This window comes from Nannobrachium achirus (genome assembly GCF_963921795.1).
Source record: "Nannobrachium achirus genome assembly, chromosome: 17".
NCBI lineage: Eukaryota > Metazoa > Chordata > Actinopteri > Myctophiformes > Myctophidae > Nannobrachium > Nannobrachium achirus.
In genome coordinates, this window is record NC_137824.1 from 22,945,857 (window position 1) to 22,965,240 (window position 19,384).

At 45.7% G+C, this 19,384-nt stretch overlaps 2 protein-coding genes across 2 annotated transcripts in view; both read left to right on the forward strand.

Moving 5' to 3' along the window:
* Window positions 1-19,384, forward strand: part of LOC308302351 (protocadherin gamma-C5-like) — a gene marked incomplete at both ends in the record, with an annotated part of 340,087 nt that overhangs the window by 50,445 nt on the left and 270,258 nt on the right. The gene's annotated exons all lie outside the window — the stretch shown is intronic.
* LOC308301907 (protocadherin gamma-A4-like) lies at window positions 13,270-18,856 on the forward strand (the record flags this gene model as incomplete). Its single annotated transcript, XM_080746056.1, has 2 exons — window positions 13,270-13,930; window positions 17,118-18,856. The coding sequence occupies 2 exons, from the start codon at window positions 13,270-13,272 to the stop codon at window positions 18,854-18,856; spliced, it is 2,400 nt and encodes a 799-aa protein (XP_080602182.1).

Sequence of the window (19,384 nt, forward strand, 5' to 3'; positions counted from 1 at the left end):
AGCAGGTAATTTATCCATACATGAACCTAGTGTCCCTGCTCTGGGAGAACATTTGACAAAACAGCAGTTATAAAAGCTTGTAACGTCACATTGCAACATGTTGTGAGCTTGTATATCGGCTATTTTCTGTGAAGAGATTTGGTGAGGGGAAAAAAGGAGTTGTTAAATACATGTGTTATGAATGTCAGTTCAGGCTTTCGAATTTCAAAACTAAAATGTGTGCTCAGGATGGGTTCCTATTCTTTCCACAATAGGGGCAGAGAGAGAGACCAAAAAAGTGTGGATGACAAAAAGGAAAAAATGTGTTTGAAAAGATTGAGAACAAGTCAATATGTCTCTTCACATTGGTGAGAGGGTGACACAAATACCTTCTGGCTGTAGGCTGTCTTCTATCACAGTCACCCATCCCACTGCAGACTCTGCAACAGGCAGTCAGAAATGCTCAGCCTCAGGGATGAGAAGACTGGCTGAGTGTCCTGCCTCACATTGATCTTTCTCTCTTCTTTGCTAAAGCCATGGTCACAGATGGTAGAGAGAGTCCCCAGTGAGTGGAGGCTTTTAGACCCTACGTTTGCTTAATTTGATAGAGTGGTTGAGTGAATTGATTCTGGCCCTGTGGGTAAGTTGTTTTGCTGAAAAATAAATGTCATAGGAGAGACATCGATCATGCTGGCCTAGATATACTGCAACGGCATCATTTATCAAAATTGGAATCACATCACCACATAAATCGTCATTGTTGGGCAGAAACCTTTTATCTCCATCCTTGTATGTTTTCATAAATGAATGCTTTATTTTATACTCCTGTACAATCAAGTGAAAATAAAAAGCATTGAATTTACAGAATGAATACTACTTCACAAAGACAACATTTTATAATGAATAGTGCAAAGTGACAAAATGTCTGAAAGCCAAATGACTAACTGCCAAAAATGTTGCTTTCTATGGTGTTAATTGCTAGTCTAGAACATGGGTTATTCACAGCATAGTGTTTAATAAAGGCTTAGTATGCCCCTCTGAGCTTCATTCGCTGTCGTCTTGTCCCCATTCTCTTATGCATCTCATTCAGCCCTTTGAAATAGGTAATTATTTGAAGTACTCTCGTTCTCTCTGTCTGACTTTCATCTCACATCCCGGAGAGGCAAAACAGCAGCGAGGAGAGTTCAAAAGTTCACTTCATGGTAATTCTGTCTGTCATGATGCCCCATCTCACCCCCTCTCTCTTTTCCATCTAGGAGACAGACAAGGATGTTGGTTACAAAGGGGCAGGTCACCATGGTAACACCCTCCAGTCCTGATATACTCACTTAACTGAGGTTGAGGATGGAAACAATGTGCATATGTGTGTGAAAAAAACAGCTCTGTTTCCAACACCCGAAGTGTTTAACATAAACCAACTAACACCCACGCATTCTCATTTGCATGCGGTTGCACTCTCCCAAGAGCATTTTTAACGAGAATAGGTGCTGGCCCCAGTAATGTTTTGCATTTTTGTCTCATTTTAGCTCCTTCAGTAATATAAACAAATAAAAATAAAAGCAAGGGAAAGAGAAAGTGTATATAGCCTGTAGCATTTGTTCTGTGAATCCCCAGCTATGAATATGGATATATATTGTGGCAGAGCCAGAGCGCCAGAGCCCCACAAGCAGAACTGTGGGGCCATTGCTCTGGTTGGTATTTCTGGTTACTTTTTAACCACTTTCAAGTTTTTTCTCCACAAAATGTTCACGATTTTTCCCTATACTTCATGGGAGATACAGTCAGACAAAGCAACAATGTGAGCTAATATAGCTTCTGCATGCCGTAGCCAAGAAATTACTATAAGCCTGACTAAGCCAGTTTTAATACCAGCACCACCATATATTTATTTTCGAAAAAATAATGCGTGGGTTTATTCAAGGGGTCATATTGTTTGCCATATGAAGTCACCCATGCAGTTGTTCAGCTGCAGTGACTCAGCAAAATCAACATCCAACTGCAGAAGGCAAACAGGGTGGCTTGGCGACAGAGAGGACGAAGTCAGTTAAATTAATGTGCATGATAAATCGCGCCTGTGGCAACAGTAGCACCAGCCGTCAGTGGAGAGAAATAGAGTTGTGTGAGAGAGTGCATGGAGAGCTAATGAAAGATGAAGAGACAGCAGGCTGAGACAGGTTGTATAATTTGTGTCAGGCTCCCTCAACAAATAAGATTATTTTAGCCATTTCAAACCAGGCACCCCTATTTTGGGCATGCCATTATAAGTGAGCAGATGTGCATCATGTACAAGCTCAAATTCTTTCTACGATATTGAACATTATTTAAAACAGGGCTAAGTTAATTAACTGACCTTCCAAGTCAAATATGGAAACATACATACGTTTCGATATGGACCACAATGCCATAAAACTGACCAGGACCACAAAGTGCATGGACGATGGAATGAATGAATGAATGAATGAATGAATGAATCAATCAATCAATCAATCAATCAATCAATCACAACATAAACAGAGAAGTTTTGTTTCTGTTTTTTTATCACCATTGAGTATAGGTTGATTTTATTCCCACGTCAATCAATGGAAAAGAGTGATTTTGTGTCTATGTCTTATAGGATATCCAAGAGTACCACACATGGTTGTTGTGTCAGAATGGAGCATATAGACATGTGATGCAGGTGGTCATTCTGTAATGATGCCCTCTGCTTTTCTCCTGCTGAGCCCTTTTTGTAAAAAAAAAAAAAAGAAGGAAAAAGAAAAATAATTATCAGAAAACATCAGAGGAGGCCATACCCCTATACTTTTGCCTTTGTTCATTTCCTCATAATGGAATTAAACCTTGAATATCATGACATGCTTTTAACATTTGCTATTTCTCATATTTCATAATATGTGCAGTATTTTGCCTCACAGACCATGGGCAGAGACAGGTTGTTGACTCAGAGGATTTGCTGTTACATGGATGTGCGAGACTCACACCCTGCCTGCCCCCACCCGGCGGTGCACACTCTGCACAAATCAACCAGCATGCAGGACACAGCCCCTGGACAATTTTCATGACCAGACAAAATCCAGGGTCACATTTGCTGTCACACAGCAGAGGTACGGCCTGCTGCTGTGAAGGCTGAAGGCTCTGGCTGAAACAGACAGGGAGGTGGACACATACAGGTTTAAAAAGGCTTTACTGGAATGTTCAGCATCTCTCCCACTTTGGACAAAGATTAATTGGACAGAGGACCTAAAGACTTGAAAGTCTTGATAGTCTGAAACCACATTAAACCCTTAATGAAGGCTGTTGATTTCAAGTTCTTATATAGCCTCATATTTTGATTCATAGACAAGATATATCTTTTTAGTAGGGCTATAAGGTAAAACATTGCCATCAAAACATACACGTTTAATTTAATTTAAATATGTTGTAGGTATGTAGGTACACAGTGGGTATTGGGCAATGATTGAGAGAAGACCAGGACACAAATTAGGAATAGGCTGTAAACCAGTGGTACCCAAACCTTTTTGCCCGTGACCCAGAAACATTAGACATTTGCCCATAGGCATAGGACCCAAACTAGTGAAAATAACAGATCTACAAGCTCACAACTCACGCTTCGCCCGTGTTGAGAGCTTGTAGATCGGCTATTTTCAATAGGCCTACTTCTTGATTATTATAATATTTTATTGTGTAATTTCTTATATGTGTTTGTTTGTTTGTTATAAAATGTATACAGTTCTTTAAAAATTGAAAATTGGGGAGGGGTAGGCCTAAAACCTTTGAAATATATATTTTATTTTTTGTAGGAAAAGAAAATGGGATTTTTACTCGAGCTGTGACCCATACAAATTGGTCCGTGACACACAAATGGGTCCCAACCCACAGTTTGGGAAACTCTGTCGCTGCAACATATTCTTCTCACAGCGACACAGAGCGTTGTCAGCCCCTTTACATAGTAGTTCCGTGTAATGCACGGAATTTTATTGCATTTAAGAACACGGCATGGAAGCCATGGCAATGTCGGACTATATCCTCCTTGTTTAGGGTTGGTCATGGTCGAGGCTGCCTGCTGCTGTAGTAATTCCAATGGAGTTTTGAGCAAAAGGCGCTATCTACTGGATGAAAACACACAGCGCAGCATGTGTTTACAGAACAGAACAGTGTTAACAACAATATGCCTTGCCTTCATTGCAGTGGATATGTAATCCTCTTCAGTTTCTCAGTTAAAGTTAGAAATCTTAATAAACGCGTGTTAATTATAACATGGGTGGTGATTTCAGTTCCCTTGACTGTTGACTGTAGCGTTAATTTAGAGAGAGAGAGAGAGAGAGAGAGAGAGAGAGAGAGAGAGAGAGAGAGAGAGAGAGAGAGAGAGAGAGAGAAGAGAGAGAGAGAGAGAGAGAGAGAGAGAGAGAGAGAGAGAGAGAGAGATCATCCAATAATGGTGGGTCAGATGTTTGTTACAGATGTAGGCCTATGTGATTATGATTTTATTACATGGTCATTTAAGACATCGATTGAATCAAAAAATCACCGCGAGGACGCGGTCACTTTAAAGAAAGAGGTCAGCTGATCCTGAGGCTGGAGAAGGAAACAAAACAGGAAGTAATAGCACAGCGAGGGAGATTTCAAATATAGCCTAAGTAGCCTGTCAGATCAGACTGATTTTATGATTTAGGCCTACATAAACATAAACAAAAAACGTGACATCCTGAATCGAATATAGTCAGCGAGGTACCGTGGACAATGTCACTTGCGGTATGGTGTGGGACAGAATGCGGATTGTTCTCTTCGCTTGGACAATAAATCCGACTAGCTGAGTGGACACTGGTGCACAAACGTCAACCGTCACCCGGGGGGACTACACCAGAAGAAAATAAAGTAGGCATAGACCTACTGCTTTATTTGTCCATCTGTTTATTAGTATTCGCATGTTGCACACGCACACACACACACACACACACACACACACACACACACACACACACACACACACACACACACACACACACACACACACACACACACACACACACACACACACACTCTTAGTCTTTTCTATTCTTCCTGCTCTTTTCCCCAACCCTGTGTTGCTATTTCGGGGAGTGGACGGAATTGTTGAATGGTAGCCTAGCTGATAATGTCTAAAAACTCAATTCTCCGACGAAGCTTCGCATGCAGCAGCCATTTATTGACGTTCACTGGCAATAAGGAAATATAGACAGTCAGGACCAGCGCAGCTTCACATCTTCAGAAAACAAAGCGTAGGCCTATGTCTTCACAGTAACAGATAGGGAGTCGGGAGGGATACGGATACTGATACGAGGTAACAATAGTAACACATTTACATGTACCTTGCAATAAGGAAATATAGACACAGTCAGACTCAACTCAGGACAGCTTCACAACTTCAGAAAAGAAAGCTAAACAAGAAAAATAAAATACAAATCAGCGTGTGTGCAGTGACATAAACATATCAATGCCTACAATTGCATTATAAGGCACAACCTTTACAGACATTGAAAATAGCTTTTATCACGCTAAATAATGGGCTCAGATTTATCAACCTACCATGTGTATTCACAATAACAGACTGGGAAGAGGGAACGGGGGGGGGCGGTCTCAGGTATAAAATATTGTAATACAGGTATTGCAAGTGGAATCACATTATCTGTTGTTACACATATAACAACATGTAGAACACGTTTGACGGGTCGGGTTCGGAAAGGGAACAACCCTGCGTGCTGGGTGAGGATCTGAGGAATAATGGGAGGGAGAGCGTGCATTTTCCTGCAGCGGCAACTGCCGGCCTGCCCTGTTTGTGGCACTGTCCATGGTGCTGAAATACTTCATATTGCTCTAGAATAGGTTTGGTTATGTGAAATCCCAATTGGACCCATGATGGTATAAACGGCGCATTTAGAAACAGTATAGGCTAAGTGAGTATTTCCCAGTTGAAATGAAAAGAAGAAAGAAAAGCACACCTATTGTGAAATGAGCGGTGCTTTTGATGAGTTAATTTCATTAAGTGTGGGACACACACACACACACACACACACACACACACACACACACACACACACACACATATATATATATATATATATATATATATATATATATATACCGGTATATATATATAACCCTATACTTGGTACACTATTATTAGTTGACTGTCAACTAACAGCGGTCCACTCTTTTTTCAACCCGATCTCTTATAAAAAAAAATCAAATATGCAAGGTCACAAGCTTGTATAGCTTAATTGAGCTTGTACAACTGCTATTTTCTCCAAATAGTCCCCTCGTGCTTGGGCTCTGAATGTAGCCTGCTGCATGCAGTGAACGAAAGGTTTCGTACGAAACCATGGTTTTCTTAGTTTAGGAGAAATGCACTCCTCTTGGGTTATCGCGCCTCCTAGCGTGCGATACAGAGCTACACATATGCTCCCGAATGACACAGTCGGAGGGTATGCCAGTCAAACGCCCCGCCCCACCCGTGGGCATAAGGCGCGAGACTGGCATGTGTACTTCCTCTTAACAACACCGTTCCTCTGCACGCAACATGCGCGCGAAGGGGCGTTTGAGGAGTGCATTTCTCCTAAACTAAGAAAACCATGGTTTCGTACGAAACCTTTCGTTTTCTGTCATTTACTCGAAATGCACTCCTCTTGGGTCACATAAACCCCCGGAAGCGCACACCCTCAAAATCCGCCCGCTCCGCCTGACAGGAGACCACACCCCCGGCGTGGCCCCTCCCCCACGGAGCCCCGAGCCCACCGGACTCGAGAGCGGAAGAAAGTAGAAAGACCCTGACAGACCGAAATCCGCCTCATGAACTAATAGGCCGACCAGGTCCGCCTCATAAAACCCTGACAGGCTGGAGCCCGCCTATTCACTAATAGGCCCACTAGCAGCCGTTTTATAAGGAAACAGGGTCTCCCCCTTTTACCGAGAGCAAAGGGACTTGGTCTCAGCTATAAAAAAGGGGGAAAAAATCTTTAACTAGAGGAGGCGGCAACACCCAGGACCGAATGCGCCAATGAAGATGGAGCCACGTCCAAATGGTAAAAAACCACAAAAGTCGACGGAGTCGACCAGTTAGCCGCCGAACAGATCTCTTGGATCGAGACACCCCTGGCTAGAGCCCAGGAGGTCGACATTCCCCTAGTGTCATGAGCCCTTAGGCCCTCAGGAACCGGGACTTTAGCACAAGTGTAGGCCATCTTTATGGCCTGCACAATCCACCTTGAAAGTGAAGCTTTAGCCACCGCTTTCCGTCTAGGACCACTTTTAAAAGTGACAAACAGTTGGTTTGACGCTCTAATAGCCCTCGTCTTCTCACAGTAAATCCTCAAGGATCTTACCGGACAAAGACAATGTAGACGCCTATCCTCCTCCGAAGAAAACGGAGGAGGATGAAAAGCCACCAACTCAGTTGGCTCATGTATAATCACACGGTTCTTTGGGACAAACGCCAAATGGGGTTTTAGCAGAACCTTCTTGCCATCCTCACAGAATCTCATGCACACCGGGTCCACCGATAACGCATGTAGATCACTGACTCTTTTGGCTGTAGACAAAGCCAACAAAAGACTAGTCTTAAAACTCAAAAGCTTTAAGCTCGCCGCCTCCAGAGGCTCAAACGGTGGACGGCACAGCCCGTCCAACACCACACCCAAATCCCACGATGGGAAAAGGGACCTAGTAACCGGTTTAAGCTGGTGCACACCCGCTAAAAACCGAGCCACCAGACGGTGCCTACCCACCGTCTTACCCTCAAAGCCCACATGGCACGCTGACAGCGCCGCCAAGTAACCTTTAATGGTAGAAAAGGCAAGACCACTTTCTAACTTTTCCTGAAGGAAATTCACAACAAGCTGGACCGGAGCCTCAAACGCCACCACCGGTGACGTACGCTCCGCACACCAGTCTTCAAAGATCCTCCACCTCTTATCATAAGCCGACCGCGTGGACGAAGCCCTAGCACTTTGAATAGTCTGAACCGCCCCTGGTGTCAGACCCAAAGCGCTCAAAGACTCCCCTTCACGGGCCAAACCTGAAGGTCTAGCTTCGCCGGGTCGGGATGGAAGATCTCCTGCCCTGCCTGCCGTAGCAGATCTCTGATTGGCGGCAGAGGCCACGGGTTGCCGTAAAGGAGGGGAGATATCTCCGACCTCCACACGCCCCACCCCGGAGCCACCAACAATAGTTTGAGGCCGAACCGCCTGACCCTCTCCAAAGTCTGGGGGATCAGTTCCAACGGAGGAAACGCGTACAGCAGTTCCCTCGGCCAGTCGTGAGCCAGAGCATCCAGCCCCAGTGGGGCTGGCCCCGTCGCAGAGAAGAAAAGTGTACACTTCGCGTTCTCTGCTGACGCGAACAAGTCGACTTGAGGCTGACCGAACCTGCTCCAAATCTGTCTCACCACTCCCGGGTGGAGGGACCAATTTGCATAAAGGGGCTCCCCCCTGGACAGCAGATCTGCTCCGCTGTTCAGAAGCCCCGGAATGTGCGACGCCTTGATCGACGCCAAACGTGGTTCCCACCACAGCGTCAGATCCCGCGCCAGCTGATTGAGAGCCGGGGAGGAGAGGCCCCCCTGCTTGTTGATATAGCACATGGTCGTCGTGTTGTCCGTCCTGATCAACACGTGACACCCTTCCACAAAAGGCAAAAAATGTTTCAACGCCAGAAACACTGCCTTTAATTCCAGGAAATTGATGTGCCGCTTCTGTAGAGCGGAGTCCCAAACTCCCCTCACCGAACGGCCCTCGTGCGTTGCGCCCCAACCACTGAGGCTGGCGTCCGTTGTGATCACTTTCCGTGACACCACCACGCCCATACTGACCCCCTGGGACAGAAGAGTCACGTCCACCCACGGTCTCAGTGTGTACACACACCCTGGGGACACCTTGACCTTGCGGCGACCTTGTGTCGAGTGGATTTTGAGTGCCAACATCCACTTTTGAAAAGGCCTCATATACAGCCTGCCCAGCCTGAGTAGATGGATAGTTGAGGCCATCAGCCCTGACATAATCATGCAGCGCTTGTACGTGACCACTCTGCCCACGCGAAAAGACTTCGCGCAGGCCACGATCTTGACTAATCGCTCCTGTGAGAGTCGAGCCGTCATATTTATTGAGTCCAGCGAGATCCCCAAAAAGGTGGTCTGCTGAGCTGGTGTTAACATACTCTTTTTGAAGTTTATGTTGAACCCCAGAGAGGTTAACTGCGACATCACCACATTGGTGAGACGTGTCACCTCCTCTCTTGAACTTGCGCTTATTAACCAATCGTCCAGGTACGTCGCAAGTCGGATTCCCTGCTGCCGCAGGGGAGCTATAGCCGCTTGTGTCACTTTGACAAACACGCGGGGAGACAGAGAGAGGCCGAACGGGAGAACAGTGTATTCGTACACTTTCCCCTCGAAACCGAACCTCAGGAATTTTCTGTGTGGGGGGTAAATTCCCACATGCTGGTACGCGTCCTTCAAATCGAGGGACGTCCAATAATCGTTGATTCTGATCGAGCGCAATAGCGCTACGTTCGTCAACATTTTGAAACTGTACTTTACCAGAAAATTGTTGAGGGCTTTTAGGTCCAGAATGGGCCTCAGCCCCCCCCCTTTCTTTGGCACAACGAAATAATGAGAATAAAACCCCAGACCGAGCTGATCTGTGGAAATTTCCCTGATCGCTCCTTTCCCCAATAAAGAGTGAATCTCCTCCCTCAGAATCAAAGCGGCCTGCCCCTTTGCATGCGTGAATATCACTCTGTCTGACAAGGGAGGCTGGGTTGAGAATTGTAGCCTGTATCCCTGCCTCACGGTGCGAAGCACCCAGGGACACGGCTTGCATGCTTTCCATTGAGTCAAATGCCTTGACAAAGGATTCTGAATGGGAGCTGACGTCAGGCCTAACGGAATGTGATTGATAGGAATGCACGGTATGTGCATCCCCGGACACGACTCTGACGTCACCGGTAACGCGGAAGTCAAAGGGACTCGAGACTGAGTCACGTGACTTACTACTGAGCGTGACACCGTCTTGCTGTGACGCGAGGGCCTTACGTTTAATGCCTTTATCACCGGCGACAACACCTTGTTGCACGGTGGGACAGGAGGCAGAGGAGGAGTGTAAAAAGGAACGCATTCTTGTAAACACGTCCTGTCTAAAACCCTGTTTAATACTGCTGCCGCAGCTCTGGCTGGGACAGCTAAACAAGAAGGACCTCTCTGCCACCTTCTTACCTTGACTGGCGCTTTGGCGCCCTCTCGTGTCGGAAGGGAGGATTGAGGCTGTGGAACAATTAAACCTTTTATATTGGAAATGCCCCTTAAGGGGGTTTCCTTGAAGGCTGTTTGTGTTTGTGATTGTGGTACTGGGCATGCATATTTTATATATGGATGTCCCCACTGGGGATTCTCCATTGTGTGTGCATTGTGAAAGAAGAGACCTTGTTTCGCAGACACATTCTTTACTGGGGAGAAAACATTTGGCACAGTAACAAAATTCACATTTACATTGAATTCCTCCACCCTGGGTGGCAGGATCAAAAGTGCACTGTGCTTGCGCGCTGGAGAGCCGTCCATGACCCTGTCTCCGTGCGCCGAGGGTGAGAAGGCCCTCTTTCTCAAAGTGTCATTTTCTCGACCCTCTCCCACGCCCCCTCACTGCTGCACTGTATGAAGGGCGAGCTGGTGGGCGCATCTCCTGGTGCTGGGAGCCCTGGTTGCTCTGACTTCTGTTTCTGCTCGTGCCCGAGGAGGAAGACGGAGCTCTAGGAGAACGATGGGGTTTCCCGCCCTGTCGGGGGGGTCCCTGATATCTCTCCCTATTACGGGAAGAGCGTCCTGAGTAACCTGACTGTTCTTTCCCTTTATCAGGTTTACCCAAAACAGCATCCACCACTTCTTTTTGGGCTTTATTGGTGTCGGTGATGACACGGAGGAAGGGTAACGCTCCCTCGAAGAGACTGTTGGGGGCTGTGTCCAGGCCCCTCAGCTCCTCTCGCCTCTCGCTGGCCTTTGATTCGTCGCCTTGGAAGGGGACTTTCTGCAGCCACCTGAACCTCTCCATGCTGACAGCGACATCCATACCTCTGCCAGCCCATTGGATGGCATGGACGTTGCTCACTATTGCCAGCTGTAGCATGGCATCCCATTCAGCATAGGCTTCAGGAGGGAGGCGGTCCTTGTTTTGGAGCAGCATCTCTGCCATGGCTCCATTCATCAGCCCCACCACGTTTAAACTTTTCACAGAGAGCCCTGCAGCTTTATAAACATTTTTTACCATGTTGGAGACCTTGTTCTCGTCCTTGTTCTTGAACTTGGGCACAGGCTCCTGAGTGAAGGGGCATTCCGTGGGTTTAAACTGGGCACAGAAGAACTGATTAGTGGCGACATCCACAGGGGGAAGGCCGCCCACGCCAAACTTGTCCTCATCCGCCAGTGAGGTTGACAGAGCCATCTTCCCGGGCTCTCTGTGTTCTTTCCATGTGGAATGGAGAGCTTCTTTGAGCCCCGGGGTAGCGGGTAGCTTCTGAGAGCGAGGGACTGGTGTCTGTACCTCTCTCTTGCCCGCAAACTTGATCTCCGTTGAGCTCGCAGGGCGAGGCTCCACTGGCATAGTGAGGCCCATCTTGGCCACCGCCAGCTCAACCACTGCCAGCAGGTCCAGTTCTTGTGGGGTGGATTCTGCTGTGGCGCCCACCTTCTCCTTATCCACCGCTGCCTTCTTGGCAGGGGCGATGGGGGGGGCTTGGGGTGAGGTGCGCGGGGTGCCGCCATGACGGGGGCTTAGCATCACAATGTCCTCACTTGTCACAATGTCCTCACTTGTCTCCTCTTGAACCAAACCGTCCTCCTCCTCCTCCTCTTCATCTTCCTCCTCTTCTCCTTCCATGGCATCTTCCTCCTCCTCGGAGGTGCCAAACTCGTCCGAGCCACGAGGCACTTTACGTGGCACGTTCTGTTGGGACGTTAAGAGAGGGGGGAAAGAGGGGGGGGCGGTGACCGCTGGAGTCATCAGGAACGGGTTGGTGGGGTGAGGAGTCCCACTGGTGGCCGCCTCGGCGGCGACCGGAGACAATGGCCCCGCCTGGAGTGGTCCCTGGAGGCTAGCCTGCAGGGCGGCGGAGGCCTGGAGAGGCCCGGTGCTGGTCAAACCAGGACCGGGCGTGAATGAGAAGCGCGGGGTAGAGCCGAACATGCCGGTCCCACCACTGTGCGCTGTGGTAGAAATAGTGTACATCGGAGAGAAGCTACTGCGGATAGGTTCGCAAACACTAGGAGCCGCCTGGACAAACCTTGCTGCGGTGCTGGAAACAGGCCCGCTTCTTTGTCCTGGCGTGGCGGGGATCTGAGCGCCGTGTTCCATCTGAGCTCCCCGAGCGACGTGGCTTTGTTTGGGCCTTGCAGCGTCCATGTTCATGACCACCAGCAGACGCTGGTGAAGAACGGCCGCGTCCATCGTCGCGCAGAACACGCAGCTGTTTGGGAAGTAGAAACCTTGCCAAGCGTGTTGTAGCTCCAGACAGCCCAGGCAGATGGAATGCGGGTCCTCAGCGGCGATAAAGCGGCTGCACTCCGGATCCCCGCAGCGTCGAGGGAGGGGTGGTGAAAACAGACCCTCGCTAGACATGACGAAGGTAAGCTAAGCTAACCTAGGCTAGCCGCTTGTTATCGTTAGCAGCAAACAGCGAAGAACAAAACAGAGAAGAACAGACCAAGTTGAACGAAACCCGTGGGTGATGGTCCTACTCACCGCTAAGGCTAAAGTTGAATTCGAACTGGTCTTATACTGAGTAACTTGAAGAATTAATTAATTGTCGTAGAGTAACATGTGTAGACGTCCGTATCTCATGCGTGCAGAGGAACGGAAGAGGAAGTACACATGCCAGTCTCGCGCCTTATGCCCACGGGTGGGGCGGGGCGTTTGACTGGCATACCCTCCGACTGTGTCATTCGGGAGCATATGTGTAGCTCTGTATCGCACGCTAGGAGGCGCGATAACCCAAGAGGAGTGCATTTCGAGTAAATGACAGAAAACTGCATGTGGTGTCGCTGTTCACCACCGGAGACCGGATAGGAGGCCTTCACCTCCCCGTCCCCATCTCTCCACCCCACAAACAATAGCCTATCATACAGACCTCGATAAGGACATTACAAGAAAAAAAGAAAATTAAAACATTTTCAACGTGTTTTCGCCTATATCGCATACTGATTTTTAAAGGAAACTTTTTTTTCCCCTAATCGAGTTATTACTGTTGGAATGAGGATTTTGGATTACTTGATTTAAAATGGAATACAAAGGATTGATCGGCCTCGTCTTCAATATTGCTGTATTTCTTTCAACGCTGCAGTCAACTCGGGGAGATGTCAGCTATTCTTTCCCTGAAGAAATGAAACGCGGATCTGTTATTGGAAACATTGCTAAGGATGTTGGCCTAGAAGTGAGCAGACTGTCTGCACGAAAAGCCCGTATTGAAACTGAGGGCGACAACAAACGTTATTGTGACATGAACCTGAGCAAGGGAGATTTAATTGTCGCTGATAGGATTGACAGAGATGGGCTTTGTGGAAAGAAAGCCTCCTGTGTTTTGAAACTGGAGCTTGTATTGGAGAATCCGTTGGAACTGCATCGTATTAATCTTCACATACAAGACATCAATGATAACCCCCCGCTATTCAAAAAGGAAATAATTAAATTGGAAATCCGAGAATCGGCAAACAAAGGAGCTCGCTTTTCATTAGATGAAGCTCATGATGCGGATATCGGGGAGAATGCTGTTAAAGGTTATACCCTACAACATAATGATAATTTTGTATTGCATTTCGATGCTAAATCAGGAGGGCGAAAGTCATGTGAACTGGTATTAGAAAAAGAATTAGATCGGGAACATAAACAAGAAATGAATTTAGTTCTTACAGCCCTGGATGGTGGTTCTCCTCAACGATCAGGTACTGTAGTCATACTCGTCACTGTACTGGATGCTAATGATAACGCACCCGTGTTTAGTGAGGCCGTATACAAAGCCAGTCTGCCTGAAAACTCTCCTCTAGATACTGTAGTCATTACAGTGACTGCCACTGATGCAGATGAAGGAATCAATCGCGAAGTCATCTATGAACTTGATCATGTCTCAGATGAAATTGGCAATGTGTTTTCACTCGACCAAAAAAGCGGTGAAGTGAGAGTTAGTGGGCCGTTAGATTATGAGGATGAATCATCATTTGAAATTCGAATCAGTGCTAAAGATGGCCTTGGGTTGGCGTCATACTCAACGTTGATAATTGAGATAACAGATGTTAACGACAATGCCCCTGTAATACATATAAAGTCTTTAACTAACCCCATACCAGAGAACGTGCTACCTGGAACAGAGATGGGTATCATTAATGTGCAGGACAAGGACTCTGAAAATAATCGACAGGTCCACTGTTCTATTCAGCAAAACGTTCCTTTTAAGCTTGTTCCTTCCATCAAACAATATTATTCTTTGTTGACAACGGGACAACTGGACCGTGAACTAGTGTCTCATTACAATATTACAATCACTGCCACTGATGAAGGCTCTCCACCTCTCTCCTCCTCTAAAACCATTCAATTGTCAGTGAGCGACGTCAATGACAACCCTCCTGTGTTTGATGAACAGTCCTACAGCGCCCACGTGACTGAAAATAACAAACCTGGTTCCACTTTGTGTACCGTCTTTGCTCGCGATCCAGACTGGAGACAAAACGGTACAGTGATTTACTCTCTTTTACTCGGTGAGGTGAATGGCGCTCCGGTGTCCTCTTATCTGTCTGTTAACGGAGACACGGGAGTGATCCACGCTGTGCGGTCGTTTGACTATGAATACTTAAGGACATTTAAAGTGAACGTTATGGCCAGAGACAACGGTTCTCCTCCACTCAGCAGCAATGTGACTGTCAATATTGTAATAATGGATGTGAATGACAACTTGCCTCAAATACTGTACCCCGCCCCAGAGGGTAACTCCTTCATGACTGAACTGATCCCCAAAGCTGCGCAAGGGGGCTCTCTCGTGTCCAAGGTGATAGCAGTCGATGCAGACTCTGGACAGAATGCCTGGCTGTCTTATCTCATTGTCAAGTCCACGGATCCAGGACTTTTCACTATTGGTCTCCACAGCGGAGAGATCAGGACACAAAGGGACATTTCTGACTCCGATAACATGAAACAAAACCTTGTTGTGACAGTAAAAGATAACGGACAGCCTCCTCTTTCTGTCACCTGTGCCATTTATTTAGTTATTTCCGACAACTTGGCCGATGTTCCAGAACTAAAGGAGATGTCTTCTGACGAGAGCAATTCTAAATTGACCTCTTATCTCATCATAGCGCTGGTATCCGTCTCTACATTTTTTTTCACCTTCATCATTGTCATCTTGGGTTTGAGGTTTTGTCGCAGGAGGAAACCCAGGCTGTTGTTTGATGGAGCGGTAGCCATCCCCAGCGCGTATCTCCCTCCTAATTACGCAGATGTTGACGGTACAGGAACTTTACGCAGCACTTACAATTATGACGCCTATTTAACAACGGGGTCTAGAACCAGTGACTTCAAATTTGTCACATCCTATAATGACAACACACTGCCTGCAGACCAGACAATGAGAAAGAGCCCATCTGACTTTGCAGAAGCATTTGGAGACTCCGATTCATCTCCTGAGGTAGGAAATATTCATTTATAAGTCATGCCTATAGCAGTAGGTTCTACTCCTGTTCCTTACAGTAGGCCTATAACTAAATAATTTGCAACGTTCTATTTTGGTGGCACTTAATACATCATAACTGAGTGCTGGCCCTCTCTAATTCCACCTACCAACAATATTTGAATACGCGTGTTAAAAAATAGAGAAAATACTCTACCCAATAACATAAAAAATATATATAATAATAATAGTAAAACGCGATTGCAAAATGATAATAAGGGTAATAATAAATAGTAATAATGAATAATAAATAGTTAATAAAATAAAAATAGTAAAAATTAAGCTGAAAGTGTAAACAACTGATAAGCACTCAAATTCACATTAGGCCTACATAAGTTTGCAATCGCATGACACTCTCCATGGTGCTGATGCGGCCCAATTTCTCGGTAGTTGGTAGGTTTTTAATTATTCCTCAGTTAAACAATGTTTTTAGTTTTAGAATGAATGCATGAATAAACAAACAAACAAGCAAATAAATAGTGATGTGTTCCGAATAGCCACTTTTGTTTGGATGAAATTGCCATACAAGTGCGAATAGAATATCAGCATTATATCTAAAAAATGACTCATAGCGTCGCTGTTTAACTACAAACTAGTATTCTCCTCCCACTTGAAGCTCTCACGCATAAGGATTATGCCCTTTGCCATGCATGGTCCATGGAAACACGAAATATTGTTTGGCTGGAAATTGATACAATACAAAAAACATCTGATTAATTAATTTTACAATAATAAGCGAGGATACGTTTTCTCCCTGAAGATGGGATACATTGGATTATCTGCGTCATTCCTTTTTCACGGTTTTCTTTTGTTCATGAGTGGCTCGCATTCAGCCCATGGAGATGTTACCTATTCATTTCCAGAGGAATTGAAAAGAGGATCTATTATTGGAAACATAGTAAAGGATCTGGGAATGGAAACGATCAAACTATCATCTCGGAACGCCCGTATTGATACAGAGGGAAATGATAAGCAATATTGTGACATAAATCGGAGCACCGGAGACTTGGTTATTGCGGGGAGGATTGACAGAGATGGGCTTTGTGCGAAGAAAGCGTCGTGCGTTTTGAAGCAAGAGCTAGTATTGGAAAATCCACTTGAACTCCATCGCATTAGCCTCCATGTTCAAGATATAAATGACAACCCTCCGAAATTTAACGAGGAACATGTAACTATAGAAATTAGAGAATCAGCAGTTAAGGGGGCCCGTTTTCTAGTGGGAGAGGCCCATGATGCGGATATAGGACAGAATTCAGTTCAAAAGTACAGTTTACAAAAAAATGATAATTTCCGACTAGATATTGATAACGATGCAGTGAATTTAGTTCTTGAGAAAGAGCTTGATCGAGAAGAAAAACAAGTAATGGAGTTAGTTCTGACAGCATTGGATGGTGGTTCTCCGCAGCAATCAGGTACCGTAGTCATACACATCACTGTACTGGATGCTAATGATAACGCTCCCGTGTTTAGCCAGGCCGTCTATAAAGCCAGGCTGCCTGAAAACTCTCCTCTAGACACATTAGTTGTTACAGTGAGTGCTACTGATGCAGACGAGGGAGTCAACGGAGATGTTACCTATGATTTTGATCACCTGTCAGAATTGGATAAAAGGGTGTTTTCTATTGATCGCAACAGAGGGGAAATTAGAGTAAAAGGTAATGTTGATTATGAAGATGTGTCATCGTTTGAGTTACGCATCAAAGCTAAAGATGGTTTGGGTTTAGCTTCATACGCCAAACTGATTGTAGACATCTCTGATATCAATGATAATGCACCTGTGATTTATTTGAAATCCCTGTCAAACCCTATACCTGAAAATGCACAACCTGGTACAGAGGTGGGCATTATCAACGTTCAGGATAGAGACTCTGAAAATAACCGACAGGTCCGGTGCTCCATTCAGCAAAACGTCCCTTATAAGCTCATCCCATCCATCAAAAACTATTATTCTCTGGTGACCACGGGACCGCTGGACCGTGAACTAGTGTCTGATTACAACATTACAATCACTGCCACTGATGAGGGCTCTCCACCTCTCTCCTCCTCTAAAACCATTCGTTTATCGGTTGGTGACGTCAATGATAACCCACCTTTGTTTGAGGAACAGTTTTACAGCACCTATTTGTCTGAAAATAATAAACCTGGATCTACATTATGCACAGTTACTGCTCAAGACCCAGACTGGAAACAAAATGGAACAGTGATTTACTCTATTTTACCTGGCGAGGTGAAAGGTGCACCAGTGTCCTCCTATCTGTCTGTTAATGGAGACACGGGGGTGATCCATGTCGTAAGGTCGTTTGATTATGAACAATTTAGGAGCTTTAAAGTCTGTGTGATGGCCAGAGACAACGGGTCCCCTCCTCTCAGCAGTAATGTTACTGTAAATGTATTCATAACGGATGTGAATGACAACTCTCCTCAAATACTGTACCCTGCCCCGGAGGGCAACTCCTTAATGACTGAACTGGTCCCCAAAGCTGCGCATGGGGGCTCTCTGGTCTCAAAGGTGATAGCAGTCGATGCAGACTCTGGACAGAATGCATGGCTGTCCTATCATATTGTCAAATCCACTGATCCAGGACTTTTCACTATTGGTCTCCACAGCGGAGAGATCAGGACACAGCGGGACATTTCTGAAACTGACGGCATGAAACAAAACCTCATTGTGGCAGTGAAAGATAATGGACAGCCACCTCTCTCTGCTACATGTGCCCTGTATTTACTGATATCTGACAACTTGGCTGAATTACCAGAACTGAAAGATATATCTCATGATGAGGACAATTCCAAACTGACTTCTTATCTCATTATCGCACTTGTTTCTGTCTCCACCTTTTTCTTGACGTTCATTATTATCATCTTGGGGTTGAGGTTTTGTCGCTGGAGAAAACCCAGACTGTTGTTTGATGGAGCAGTTGCCATTCCCAGCGCTTATCTCCCTCCCAATTACGCAGAGGTTGATGGTACAGGAACTTTACGCAGCACCTACAATTATGACGGATATCTGACGACAGGTTCTAGAACCAGTGACTTTAAGTTTGTCAGCTCTTACAATGACAACACGCTGCCAGCAGACCAGACTCTTAGAAAAAGTCCCACCGACTTTGCTGAGGTCTTTGATGGCTCGGATTCATCTCTGGAGGTATGAGAATTTATTTTCCCTCCTCTCAAAATCGTATTGCATTATAACGAGGGCTTGGCGCAAAAAGGGCGTATTGACATTCTCAAATATTTTACGGGACAGCTTTCCATTGATTGTAATACTTTAGGGTAATTAAAAACATTAAAAAAGCATTTTAAAATATATTTGTTGAAGCCTAATCTGTATTAAAGTATAGATTGCTTAAACATATAGCTTTCAATTAAATAATTACAATCAATGGAAAGCTGTCCTGTAAAATATTTGAGAATGTCACTTACGCCCTTTTTGCGCCAAGCCCTCGATAATTATCTTTTTCATCCTGTCCAACTTTAATGGCATGCTCGAAAATGTTTGATTGAAGGAAATCATTTAGATTGTGTCGTTTGGAGCTCCTGCTCTGTGTCTCTGTCCATGGTGCTGAACTAGATTACCAGTTAGCGAGTGTCCCTTTTCTTTTAGTCAAGGTACATTTTCTGTATTATCTTTTGTTGTTGCGAACTCTCCATGTTTGCTCTTCTGTAATCTCTAGAGACA